We start from the raw sequence: 14,298 nt of genomic DNA on the forward strand, positions 1-14,298 counted from the left end.
TCATTTTGAAAGCTAGGTCTGAGCATTGACAGCCAAAAACCAAAATTATTCAACGATTGTTTATTGCACAGCTGGGGGACCAGCTTGACTTTGAGAGGAAAATGTAGTTCTGTGTCACAAAACCTGGATTCCTGGAGAGGAGTATGCCAAGTCAGGTTTATCAACTCATTCTCTACACTCCATAGCTTGGAAGAGATGAGTCTCTGTTGCAGCTTAGTATTCTCAAATATTCTCAAGCTAGAAGTCTAGACTGACTGTTCTCAAGTATGACTGCATATAGGAAGCCCCAAAAGAACTCTTATTTAATCTGGTAGAGTTTCTAGTGTAATTCAGCTAAAGGGAGCCATCAGCCACTTGACTGTAGTGAGCATCTGGGGCTGAGGATCCTGACTATTGGGGTTGTATCTGGTATAGGCAAAGACAATGAAATGCAGGATCCCTCAACAAGAGCAGGAAAGTGAAACTGTACCAACGGAAGGTTCATACACGTTTTATTTCTTTTTCTGTTGCTGTGCCTCTTCTATAACCAACCCCTGGTAACTATGTTTATTAAAATGCCCTTCTCCATCCTCTGCTTCTGAGTTGCTTTTCTCAGTCGTGGCCTGTTCTTTTCTTGGATGAATGTTCTGGAACATAGGGAACTGGAAGTGTTGAGAGACTATTGGGTGACATGCTCATTCTTGGGTTTCAAAGCTGATTTGGCTTTTCTCTTGTGTTTATGATTCACATGTGTTGTGTTTTCAGAAGTTCAATCAAATGTTATCTAATTTCCAGGGTTGACTGAGCCATTCAGGTCTCCAAAATATTTAGGAGAACTGGAGCCTGGCTGGTGGTGACAGTATCTAATAGGTGTAGGAGGCTGTGAAGAGCGACTGGGTGGCAGCAGCACCTGAAGAGCCTGTGTGAACGTACTGTCCTTGGGCCGCCTGGCAGTTAGCCTGAAAACCAAACATAAGAGAAGATACTGAATTAAAGAGCAACAGCGCCTGGTTTGCTACTCTCTTCTACTCATTTGAAACCACCTACCCTTCCATCCAATTATATTAACTCTTCATAGTAATGCTGCTGAATATTGCTGTTGGTGTCCCTTCCTTCTGTCTTCTCCCTTATTCTCCCAGTGTTCTGGTTATTTGTTTGTCAGGTTTGAGGCTCATATTACTCACTGCCCGTTGCTTCCCTCCTTCCTGTCTTTCTAAAAGCAACAACAGTCTCTTACAGTCCTGTATCCTGTAGGTTTTTCTAGCTTCAATGGCCCTCAATTCCCTAACCTCACCTTCATCTTGGGCTGCTTTTACTTGACATTTGTTCATACCATCCACTCTCCTAGAGCTTTAAACATAAACTCCCTGCACACAGTGCCTGTATCTGCTTTGTTCACCCCAGTCCTTGGATCAGAGATGATTTCAAACCTAGTATTTACTAGTAGACTAAACTCATTTTGGTCCTTGTTTCTCCTGAACACCTTTCTGGGTCTTTTCCCAATCCTTTTGTTTTTAAGTAGAATAGCTTTTATTTATTCTTTGACGATTTCGTATGTGTAAACAGTGCATCTTGATCATAGAGGTAACCCCGGTCCCACTTCCTCCAGGAATCCCCAGTACTTCACCTCTGTGCTTCGTGTCCTGTCCATTTTAGTTTTTGTCAATAACCCACTGAGTCTACTTAGAGCTGCATGTTGAAATTCCTAACAAAATCCTTAAATGAGCACCTTTCTCTTTGTTGGAAATGTTTGTTGAGGAGCACTGGTATACTCCTCAATGCTAATCTCAGGACCTTCGATTTTAATTTCTAGCATGTTATATCGATCCCCTGAAACTCTTCTATCTGTTCCTGTGATCCTTGGGTCATCCTACAATGCAATTGCTGGTTTTCACCATGTCCTTTCTTGTGACAATTTCCAAATGAAAGGCATCTCAAGTTCAGGAAATGAGAAGAAGTGATCTTTTTATCACCTTTCCCCTGAAGTACCTTGATTGAGAATCGTTTTCTCTTTTATTATCAATTGTCTGCCTAGGGTAGAAAACCCAAACCCCTCTCTAACCCCACTCTTCCTATTGAACTGTCATATCACATTTTTCATACCTAGTAGACACTATCTGATGGAACATTGTCCAAACAAGAATGCCAGGCCTCACAAACCAACACTATGAAGAAGACAAGAGAGAACAACTTCTTACCATAGCCCGCTTCATGAAAGCTTCCTGGGTTGCCTTCTTGTTTGCAGCCTTGCCACCCCAGGCAGCCAATGCACTGGCCTGGAGGGCTCTTCCATATGAAAAGCTTAGTTTCCAGGGCCTTGGTAGAGGGCAACGGTTGATAGCATTGAGGTTAAGTGTAGCATCCTCCTCACTCATACCTCCAGACAAAAAGCAGATACCTGCAATGTGAGAGATCATAGTACTATATAGTCCCAACTTGGAAAAACAAGCAATAGGCCTAAAAGCAATATAATGTCTTAATCTTCCTTCTACTGGACTTGTGTGGGACTGGGTCACAGAACTCAGTTTGCCCTTGCTGAGAAGAGAAGGGCTTTAATAGAGAGGGTAGTGAAATGTTGAAGAAATGCACAAATATGAACCTTCAGGTAAACTGAAAAAGATACTTAGCATCACACAGTAGGAGATAAAAGCATTGGGTGCCTGTGAGGTAGAAGGTGATATCTTGTTTCAAGGATCCAAACAGGCTCCACACCAATGCAGATGTTTGTGGCTATCTTCTGAAGGACTAAAAACTAAAACCCTAAGTCTGAGGAGATTGAAGGCATTACCAGGAACAGCTGCAGGAACAGTTCTGTGGAGAGCTGTGACAGTGGCCATAGCCACCTGCTCTGGTGTATACTTCTTCGTGCAGGCATGTCCAGCAGTCACCATGTTTGGCTTTAGCAAGGTGCCTTCTAGGTAAACATGATGATCATTGAGAGCCTTGTAGACAGCAGCCAGGACCTGAAGAACAAAGGAACAAATGATGAAGCTTGGAGTAAATCTTAGAATCACCAGATGCTGGCACTTCTGTATTATATGGGTGTAGGATGAAGTAATCTCCATGTGTATCTTGGTCAAATCTTCTAAGATCCCCAAGTCTCCTATGGACCATGTATTTGCAAACTATATCATTGAGCCATACCACATGAGACCACCTCTACAGCTAACTGTGCCTCTGCATGAAGTACTGTCATGGCTTTATTTCCTAGACAACCCTCATCTCTTCCCATTTCCTTGTTCAGTGATGCCATCTGAGATGGACTTGATTCAGTAATCTGTGACATCTAAACTAGCCTCCGTTTTCCTATGGAATCTTAATAATAGTAACACACATTTTAGAAACAGTTCTTTCAGACCACACTTATTTTTACATGTGGAGAAATTCAGGTGAGGTAACACTATGTCTGGCATACCTTCTCATGATTTATCAAAAAAAAATCAGTCTTTCAAAACTTTTATGGCTGATTTAGAAAATCCCATGAGAGCAACATGGTTCATAGTTTCTCATGTGAAGCTTTTAAGATTTCACAGTGTACACACAGAATTGATGTCCAAAAGAGGCAACATGCCTTGCCCTAGGTCCCACAGTAGGCAAAAGGACTGGCAATTCCAAAGTTTATAAGACACTATAATGTTGGGGTTGATAGACACCACTTTTGGTTTCCTGTGCTACTGAACTAAACGTTATTTCTGAAATTCCTCTATTATGTATTTAAATAAAAGCTTTTTCTTAGAATAAAAATTTGTAACGGGAGTGGAGAACTTTATGTTCGAAACCCACCTTCTCAGAAACATACTGGCAGTGCTCCAGGTCATGGTCTCCGTCAGGAAGCACCTCTGGCTCAACAATAGGGACCAGCCCATTCTGAAAAGGAAAATTGTAGGAGATACAAATGATGTAATGCTCACTATGGCCCTCTGCCAAGGAGCAGCCAACAGATGTGGCTGAAAGGAAAGGAAGGTGTTAGGGAGAAATGCTGTGTGGTTTAGTTGACGGTGGTGAATGGCATATCTAGTGAGTGCTTGTAGCTTAGACACACACGCACACACACACACACACACACACACACACACACACAAGCGAAGTTAAAGAAGAGCTTTTAGGGAATGGGTGTTAAAGTGCAAACATTTAATTCCTATATCTTATTCTAACTACACACTATTCTAGCTATCTTAAGAAACTAGACGCTATCTTTTTCAAACCACCAAGTTTAACACTAAGAAAAATCCTCTACTATGAATTAATGGAGCACTTACAGTTATTACTGGAAATTTCCAGGCACCCACAGCTCCAGTAATCTTAACAAAATATCCACAGTTGCAAATCAAATTTAACCCTATCACAGAAATACATCAACACATGTTGGCTGGACACATTAGCATCCAGTTATCATTCTATAAGAAACAAGTTGTGATGGAGACTAGTTCCAATTTACCACCCTCTAACTAGGAATCTGGATGATGGTCTCTGGGACATTAGAAAGTATAAACAAGCAGATTTCCTGCCTCTAGAGTAGTAGTTCTCAACCTGTTCACAACCCCTTCAGGGGTCACATATCAGGTACCCTGCATATCAGATATTTACATTATGATTCAGAACAGTAGAAAAATTACAGTTATGGAGTAGCAACAAAATTATGGTTCAAAGTTGTATTATATGGTTATGGTTGTACTATACTACAACATGAACTGTATTAAAAGGGTTGCAACATTAGGAAAGTTGGAAACTGCTGCTCTAGGGCCTTTTTTTTTTTAAGTCGAGTTGGACTTCATTAAAAGTTTGTATTCTGCTCTGTGTGTGTGTGTGTGTGTGTGTGTGTGTGTGTGTGTGTGTGTGTGTGTGTGTGCATGTGTGCTGTTTCAGGATCTTTTATTTTATTTATATTCCAAATGTTGCCCCTTCCTGATATTTTTAAGATTTGGCATATAGAACAGTGATAGAGAGCAGCAGTTGATAGCATTTACCCTGAAGTCATAGGTTAATAGGATTTCTACTGGCATATACATACATACATACATACATACATACATACATACATACATGCATACATACATACACACAAACACACACACACACACACACAATTTTGGTTGTATCCAATTTGATGTCCAAGATTATGTCCAATTATAATGAAATTGTAAAACAAGACTCTGAAGGAAGGAATGGTCTATTTTTAGCACAGGATGACAGGAGAGCACCTGCTGACAGATGCTGGCATAGCGAGCCAGAGCATTGGCATTTTCTTGGATAGCAAGGCTGGAAGGACACTGGTCAGCAATCCTCAACACAGCACGCCACTTCCCAAAGTCAACTCCATCTTTCTTGTACTGAGCACAGCGTTCAGAGAGGCCATCAAGCCCTGCAAGTCACAACAGAAAGAAGGGAGGGGCTTCTTTGCACCCTGTGCCTAGTTCTTGGGGCTTCTCATTAAAGCAAAGGACTTTTCCAATGGGTTGTGTCTGAAAACTAAGAATACCCAAACAAATAAGTACTGATCCCAGGATGGAGCCAGAAGACCCAGACTTAAAACCCCAGTTTTGACATATTTGATGTAATCTAAGTAAAATCTAGGGAACTCATAGTAAAAATCAATCCTCATAAATGTGGAAATTGATGGTCTTTAAATGTCCTGACCGAAAATCTGGAACAAGTGGAAAGTGACATCTGAAATTCAAATTCTGCTGAGCTAACCTGACGGATGGGACTAACTTCTTGGACAAGGAATATCTTTCAAAAAGATTTGTTTAGCATATTATGGAAAAAGGGTCCAAACTAGCCCCAAATCTGAGGTCTTTCCTCTCTAGTCCTCCTGGAATTTTCTGTAAAAATAGTGTTTCCAAGTACAGTGTGTCTTTCCTAGGCAGCATACTGAGGTAAGTACTATATATAAGTACAGAGTTTAAAATATACTATAACTAGTCTGCAAAGTAGATATTGTTACCCATTTTATTGTGGTAGAACTAAGGATTGGCCCAGGGCCACACAATTATTAAATGGAAGAGGTGGGATTGCTATGTTGGGGATGTAGCTCAGTGGTAGAATGCTTGCCCTGCATATGTGAAGCACTGGGTTCAATACCCAGTACCCAGAAAGCTGGGTATTCTAGCTTATTCCCATAATCCAATACTCTGGAGACTGAGACAGAGGTGGGTTTCCATGAGTTCCAGGCCAGCCTGAACTAATGAGTGAGACTATCTCAAAAAACCAAAGAAGGGTAACTACTAGGCTCAGTAAATAAACATGCTTGCTGCCAATGGTGACCTGAGTTTGAGCCCCAGAACTCCCATACTGGAAGGAAAGAACTAAGTTATCGTCTGACCTACACACACAGTATGGTACAGCCACATGTGGATACCCACATGCTGGCACACACGCACATACCATAAAAAGAAAAAATATTAGGAATATAGTTTAGTTGTAGAGTGGCTGCTTAGTGTACTGAAAGCTCTGGGTTCAATCTGCAGTAGATACAGGACAAGAAGGAAGGGAGGAAGGGGGGAGGAAGGAAGGGAGGGAGGGAGGGAGGGAGGGAGGGAGGGAGGGAGGGAGGGGAGGAAGGAAGGAAGGAAGGAAGGAAGGAAGGAAGGAAAAAAGAAGAGGAAGAAAGATAGGGAAGGAAGGCTGACAGTCTGGACTGGGTATGTATCTTAGTGGCAGAGCTTTTGCCTAGTGATCTTGAAACGTCCCTTGGTTCCATCTCCAGCACCGAGGAGTGTTTGGAGAAAGCGGGAAGACGCAAACAAACATGCAGGTTCACCCACTGGTGTTAGAACTGAGAGTCACTCTTCCTCCTTTCCTTCACTTGCCTTCAACTCTACCCTACCCCGAATTCTTTGTCTTATCAGTAGACAAGGTTCTTACCTTGAATGGTGGTTTCCTTGTTTGTTCCTGCAAGCGGGGCACCTCCTTGGTCCAACTGTGGATAAAACAATGATTAGTTCTATGAGGGTCGAGCAGGAGTAAGACAGAATTCTCATCTTTCACAAGCAAGTCAACTAGAAAGGCGTCTGCGTCACTGTGGGGACTCAAATTCAGCTTCCAGCAGGAGGGGGGATTGCCTACTGGGAACCCAGTGTCAGTCCTGACCATCAGGAGCATCTGCTCCCTCGGGCACTGTGTTCAGACAGGAGGTTAGAGATTAGGAGTGCAATATCTGTTCAAAGTGAGAGAGAGGTAGGTAGCCTGCTTTTCAGCACCCCACGGGCTCCAATTTTCATTCTTACTCTCTAAATAAGGAGAGGAGTTAAATCTACTTCTGGATGTTGTGTGGTGGATTAAGTAGTGCTTGCAGCTGTGTGTATTCAATTCGTGCTCGTTTTCATTGGAGAACTGCACGCTGTACTGAAGACTCAGGAAGAAGACAGGACAAGTGCTTTAATAAAAACAACTGTGGACTGAGAAGCTGCAGGACAGGGCCTGCTTTAAAACCAGGTTTGTTCCTTATATCATGAGTGGAGCAGATACTCATTGTCTCCAGAAATGAGAAAATAGGCATGCAGAAACACTAATGTCCTGGCGAAACAAACAAAACAAAACAAAACAAGCAAAAACCCCTGGCTGAAAAGAGAACACTGGAAGAGGAACCTGGAAAGGATCCATCTGAGAAAGAGAATGGAAAGCAGTGAGAAACAACGGTGCCCTGTTGAGGTCAGGCCTTGTGCTAGCCAAGGTGCTGGGAGTTCGCCCAGGAGAAGGCCGAGTGAAATAGGAACTGGGGTATTCACCTTGATGCCCACCACAATTCCCTTCTCCTTGAGAACGTTTCTGAACAGATTTCCCTGGCTGTCCTTCTGGTAGAGGGTCTCGTGGAAAAGGATCACTCCGCCGATGCTCTGGCTAATGGAATTGTCCACACTAAAGAGGAGTTCTCGGAACTGCCTTCGGTTCTCTTCGGTGTTCTCCACCTTTATCCTTTGCAGGCGGTTTCCCATGGTACCTAGGGAGATTGGCCAGAGGTAGCATGCGGGAAAGCCAGCCAGTGCTATACTGTTGTCTTTCCCCCGTGCTCAATATTTCTCATGGTGTGAAAAGCAGGGACCTCTTCCCATTCCTCTTAAACCTAGATCTTCAAAGTTTCTGTGTGGGTTTTGGTCTTCAAAGAAGGAGACAGTAGTTGCTCTAAGACTGATGACTGGGAAATATACAGGCTGCCACGCAGGGGTCCGGTGGACATGAAGGCTCTCTCGAATGTGAAAGGCCCTCTAACCCTCTCCTCTCCCCTTCCCCCCTCCCCCTTCCCTTATGTCCCCTCCCTTCCTCTCCTAAATCTCTTGGATACCCATGCAGTGGAAGAAGGGATGGGTCAGGCTCTTAACTTTAGCTTTTATAATTTTAATGTAGACTATGCAAAACTTCTAGCTTTTCCCTATATGCATCCTGTAACTTTCTCAGACACAACCCTCAGGTTTACCCTAAACTGAATTCTCCTTAGCAGCAGGTCCAAACTAGGATAAGGCAGAGCTCACTAACCAGTTCCGTTTGCATGACAAATCCAGCTCATTTTTGTTTGTTTGTTTGTTTGGTTGGTTGGTTTTGTTTGTTTGTCTGTTTTTTCTGTTTCCCTTCAGGGCAAGTTCTCAATGCCCTATCTACAATAGACAGTTATAAAGAATTGACAGTTATGAATGTCCCCTTGGTTAGTGAATTTCTGACTTCTACAGGCTGAATTCCGAATATGGAGGGTCTGAGTTTCTTCCTTTGGTATTCCAAAATCTTCTTGTTAATACTCTAGGGCTCTAATGGTCTACAACACTAAGTACATAAACCTTTGCTTCCTGTGAGAGTAAGGTGACTGATTATCAAGTTGCCTTTTCCAGAGTACAAGCACGGTACGCTCTTGTGTGGCATAACTTTCTTACACTCACCCACAGATTCATCTGCAGCCAGGATGCCCTTCCCATTGGCAACAATGCGCTGGGCAATTTCAGAGAGCTCCTTCTTCTGCTCTGGGGTGAGGGCTGGAAATCGGTGAGCCATGATGACAGGTCTAAAAAAAAAAAAAAAATACAGAACAACTGTACACACAATTCTGGGTGTCTCCGATGGATTAATGGCCAGGATAGTTAAAATGTGCAGACAGGCTAGATGGGCCCCATTGACACTTCTGGCCCATTTCCAATGGCCCCTGTTGTGTCCCCTTCACCTGAGTGAGGGTGTTTTTTCATGATGGATAAGGTAAGATGCCAGATGTTCAGGGTGAAGGTAATCAAATACTCATAGTTGCCCTAAATAGAAGACTTCCCAGGAGATCTGTAGGCTCACTGATCATGAGGTTGAACAACTAAAATCTATCAAGAAAGAATGGGCTCTCTGTCCTGTGAATTTCGGGTGCTGGAGGATATTCCAAATGGCCATGACTACCACCCCCCAACTTTTCCTCTGTTAGTCTCTAGTACCAGCAGATTATTCTCTAGGGAACAATTTTAAGAGGGAAAACATATGCTTGCCATGAAAGTTAACCTCCCTCTGACTTTGGATTAGAGCAGAGGAGGCACAGGGTTAATTTTCCTTTCATTTAACCATCTATGAGACTACTTGTGTTGCACCACTGGGAAATTTTCCTAAGAGCCTCTGGACTAAAAGGAGTTCTGAACACCAGAAATCAAATGGTGTTCTCTGCTGCAAGTATCCTCTCTGCTAAACACAGAGAGACAACTCCACATACCCAAGCAGCCCTCTGTGGAGCAGCAGCCTGATCTCCAAGTTGGGAGAAAGCTAACTTGCCACCCAGCTTTATCCTTTAGCCACCTCTTCCCGTTCTCTGTATCTCTTTGTGGGAAGTTCTCAGTACCCTGTCCCTGGAGATATAAGGAACCAAGGCCTGCCGAGCTAATTCACGAGCAGGTGCAACTGGTGATGTCACTACTGCTACTGTACTTCCCAAATTCTTGTTCTAACCCAATACTGTCATTCGGCATTAGGGAAAGCTAGTCAGCAATGTTTTTAGGAAAAAAAAAATATTTCTTAGACTCTTTCTAGTCCCAGCCACAGGTAGATGGCATTTTCCACATTTACATAGTATGTCTTGTTTGTCTAGCTTCAAGGATTTTTAGCTTCAGTCCAAAGATCTTCAGATGAGCAAAGGCTAACCAGAGTAGTGACCTTCAAATGAAGGAGCAAAATGCCCCTCTCAGGTTAACGGTTGGCTGAAATAAGTTAACAGTTGCCAAAAGAAAAAAAAATCCCATAATAAAACAAAATGAAAAATTGATACAGTAATACTAATACATTATTGTTGTTTGTCAAGCATCTTGTCAATTGCTTGGCACTTAGCCTGTAATTTATTCCTCACAGTGATCCCAGAAAGGAGTTTGACCCTGCCCCTCTCTGTGGTGGTTTAAATGAGAGGGACTTCTGTAGGTTCATATATGGAATATTCAGACCCTAGCTGTTAGATCTATTTAAGAAAGATTAGGGATTATGGCCTTGTTGGAGGAGATGTGTCACTAGGAACTGGCTTGGAGGTTTCAAAAGCCCATGTCATTCCCGGTTAGCTCTTTCTCCTGGCCTCATGGATGTGCCTCAAGATGTGAACTCTCAGCTACTGATCCAGTGCAATGCTTGCCTGCTTGCTGCCATGCTCCCTGCTCTGATGGTCATGGACAGTAACCTTCTGGAACTGTGAGCCCCAAATTAAATGCTTTCTTTTATAAATTGCCTTGGTTATGATGTTTTGTCATGGCAATAGAAAAGTTACTAAAAACACACTCATCATTATATTAGGGGGGGACTATATACTCATCTAAATTATTTGTTGTAGGGCTAATACCTGATAATGTACAAAGTTAGGGGAAAGGGTGGTACTCCCCTTTATTACTCTTTTTTACAAAGGGAAGTGTGGGTCTGGTGGAAGGAATTGGCCTGAGGGAATCTTAATCTCCTAGTGAGAGCATAGTGTGCCTTGGGTTATGAATTCTTAAACCAAGATATCACCAATTCACAAACATCTGACATTCATATAAGGATTTGTTGCCAGTTCATCAGACAGAGCCTTGGTTCAAGGACCAGCAATCCCTCCCTAGTTAGAATCTTGGACAAATCACAAAAGGACTCTGAGTTTTATTATAATATTAATTGCTTGGCACGAATATCTGCTTTGATTATCTGGTTACAGATGACTCACAGGCGACCTCTGAATACTGTGGTTGCTCAAATGTAAGCTTGTTGAGCAGTATGATAAGTATGGAGGCGTTTTATAAATGATAGGGAAACACAAAGTATTAGTATTTCTGTTTTTTTAACTTTTGGACAGAATAGTCATGTTCACCTAAAGAGCACCCTGTCTCTGTTGCTGCCAGGCTATTTTCTCCATCCTGGGTATGCAGACTCAACAAGAATTACAGTCTTAAATAAAAGTCAAGTCAAACTCATCCTGTTTACAGGAAGTTAAACTTCTACAAAGGGACTAAAGGTCTGTACCACATCAGCACAAATTTTGCCCCTCCGTTAATCATAAAACAGAGTCACGGGTCAATGTTCGTCACTGGGAGACAGAACACCAGCCTGGAATACTCAACAATAGTGAACTTTACTCCTTTAAACTTCTGATTTCTAAGGTCCCAAGTCACTTTATTTTTAAAAGTTTGATGTGGGAAATTCTCATTAATTATCAAATGAAAAACTTCTAGAGAAATATCTAATGAATACTCATTGTCCTATTAAAAATCAGCAACAAAGGAAATTACAGCAACATATTATGTGTTAGTCTTTCTAAACTAAAAGAGGCCACTCTACTGTTACTTCTGCAGAGCGAAGTAGAGTGGGGTAGAGTGGGTAGAGTCTCACAGCTTGCTGCACACATTCTTTGCCATGTTTGATTTCGTAAGTGTGTGTGTGTGTGTGTGTGTGTGTGTGTGTGTGTGTGTGTGTGCTGCATAGGTAAACCATGGGAAAGGATATATGTACTAACATTTATGAGGAGACACAGTAAATATAGTGAGGCAGAGCACAAGTGCCTCGACTTATTTTTGTATAAGTTTCTGAAAAGCAGGCATAGTGTGAGAATACGTTGTCTTTTTTATATGCCCCTCTTCAGCCAGTTGCCTAGGGCTCCGTAGGCCAATTTGGCTTAGCCACGGCTTCCACTCTGCTGCTCTGGTACATCTGGGAAGCACACAGATCCAGTTCAGGTTCAATGGGTAGGATAGGAAATGAGGTGTAAATGCTGAAAACCTCAGAGATATTTATATCAAACCTACCAACTTAGAGATGGGGAGACTGGGGCTCAGGCAGCCCCAAGTTATGTTCTGTGACTGCGAGTCACATTCTAGTGGCTTCTGACCTAGGTGTGCGGTCTTTCTGCAAATGGATGGGTAGAATCTTTAGGTGTGGTTCTTCCTGCATTCCTTGAAGAGGTTCTGCAGTCAGCCATTTGTAAGATGTGAATATTTAACTCCTGGAGAAATGTAGGAGCAGAGCAAAAGCTTCTCTATGCTCAAGACAGGTGGATTTTTCAAGGCAAACCACAGGGGTGAGGCTGTAATTCATTGAACGTCTGTGATTACCATGCTGTACCCACATCACTTATATTTATGAGAGCATGAAGAGGCACACAGCTTTGTTGCCCACTCTGCTGCTACAGAGGCACATCTGATGAGCTAGATGGCTTAGGGCTGCCCTTTCCTGGTGTTCTTCTGCCAAAATTGTCCCAAACCACAGAGACTGTCAGGTTTTTAGCACCTATACCCCATTCTCTGTCTTACCTGGACCTGTATGCTTCCCAGATGTACCACAGCAGCAGAGTTCAAACCCTGACTGAGCCAAACTGGCCTATGGAGTCCTAGGTAACTGGTTGAAGAGGTATTTATAAAAAAGACAACATATTCTCACAATATTCCTGCTTTTCAGATAGTAGAGAAAATATACCAAAATAAATCAGGAGAACTTAATTCCTAACATCTGATGCTGCATGGCCCTAACAGTGTCTGCTTCAAGTAGAATATACTAGGGACAGTATCAAGTATGTTGGAAGGCTCAGAAATCCACAATTGAAGATGATAACTTTGAAGTGGCCAACCTTGCTTCATTTGAGCAATAGAAGGCAAAAGGCAAAGGCTCGGATTCATTTCTGTGAGAAAGAAACGCCAGCATCAATACCAATAGGGGTGGGAAGAGAACAGAGAAAATGAGGAGGCAGTAGATATGTAAACAAAACATCATAATAAGTTGTTAGGAAAAAAATAGAGAAGAAATGACCAGGAATCTAACCTGACTAGAACTTAAGAAATAAAAGTGTTTGTAGTATTCTTCCAAGACAAGGACTCAAGAGGTGCCTCACACAGGCGAACAGTAACTGGCTGTCCATCTGGAGCAATATTTGCCACCTCCAGGAAAGGTGTGAATGGGTATTCATGCTCAGAGAAAGAAAATCAGCTAGTGCAGCAGATCCATCAAGGTTTTAGACACCCCCAGACAAACATACATTTCCCTCTCTAGGTACTATGTTATCATTAACCCAGCTTGCTGGTCCAACCCAGGTTTCAGAGGAAATCCTTTTACTTACACAGCAAAGGGGAAGAGTCCTCCAAGGTATCAGAAGCTGTGTGAGGTGGCAGCCGCCAAATACGATGGATCTGCTCAGAGAGCACGGTTTTTATAGCCCTCTTATCAAGGTCTGGTGATTTTTTTTTAAACTTTTGCCCTCCCCCCTCCTACCATGACCCAGTAGGAGGTGTTTATTCAATAACTCTGATTGGCTTGTGAACAGCCAATCTTTATAATCAGGCTCACACACTCCTTACACTCATAGAATGTTAGAGCTACAAGGGAGTCTTAAGGTTACACAGCTCCCAACACAGACCTGACTCTGTACAGGTGAGGAAACTATGAGGCTTCCCCTAGATCACACAGTGAGGGACACGGACTGAAAGCTGAATCTGTCAAGAGGCTCTGGAAGGGTGTTGGCTGAGCTCTCATGTTTTCCAAACAAATCCACTCCTCAAGGAAATTACATTTATGTATTTTGTTTAATCTTAGTCCTCTGAGCCTTAATTTCTTCCTTTGGAGAGTGAGACTCACCCTCACAAGAGCACTGGGTTCGTAGCATCTACAAACTCAAGACAGTGCAGAATTATTAATTTCAAATTAACCCAGTGATGTGATATTTATGTTGCTTATCTCTGTGCTGGTTCAGTAGCCACTTGCTGCATGTCCTCTAAACTTTATAGTTAATAGAGATGATCTTTCAGCAAAGGTGAACTTCTGGCTCTTAGATTCCTATTTGTTGTTTTATTTTGATGTATATAATTATCAATTTATTTATTCGTTTATTTATTTGGGGGGACACCATGGTGTGAATGTGGATGCCTGAAGAAAATT

The 14,298-nt window shown here is 42.4% G+C and overlaps 1 protein-coding gene across 1 annotated transcript; it reads right to left on the bottom strand.

Annotated features, from left to right (window-relative positions):
- Positions 1–42: 42 nt before the first annotated feature.
- Positions 43–13,596, bottom strand: Aldob (aldolase B, fructose-bisphosphate). Its single transcript, NM_144903.3, has 9 exons — positions 13,484–13,596; positions 8,847–8,968; positions 7,707–7,918; positions 6,844–6,898; positions 5,181–5,341; positions 3,763–3,846; positions 2,768–2,942; positions 2,178–2,377; positions 43–938 (listed from the first exon to the last, which is right to left on the bottom strand). Exons 2-9 carry the CDS (start codon positions 8,956–8,958, stop codon positions 843–845), a joined length of 1,095 nt encoding a protein of 364 aa, NP_659152.1. The 5' UTR covers positions 8,959–8,968; positions 13,484–13,596; the 3' UTR covers positions 43–842.
- Between the last annotated feature and the right edge of the window lie 702 nt (positions 13,597–14,298).

The sequence above is a fragment of the Mus musculus genome, chromosome 4, assembly GCF_000001635.26.
Source record: "Mus musculus strain C57BL/6J chromosome 4, GRCm38.p6 C57BL/6J".
Taxonomy (NCBI): Eukaryota; Metazoa; Chordata; class Mammalia; order Rodentia; family Muridae; genus Mus; species Mus musculus.

Excerpts from the sequence above, each read along its gene's own strand:
- Aldob (NM_144903.3), bottom strand. The coding sequence starts at position 8,958 with ATGGCTCACCGATTTCCAGCCCTCACCCCAGAGCAGAAGAAGGAGCTC. Across the intron at positions 7,919-8,846 it reads GGCTGCAGATGAATCTGTGG|GTACCATGGGAAACCGCCTG; the intron begins GTGAGTGTAAGA and ends CAATCTCCCTAG. Across the intron at positions 5,342-6,843 it reads CAAGGAAACCACCATTCAAG|GGCTTGATGGCCTCTCTGAA; the intron begins GTAAGAACCTTG and ends TGTGACTTGCAG.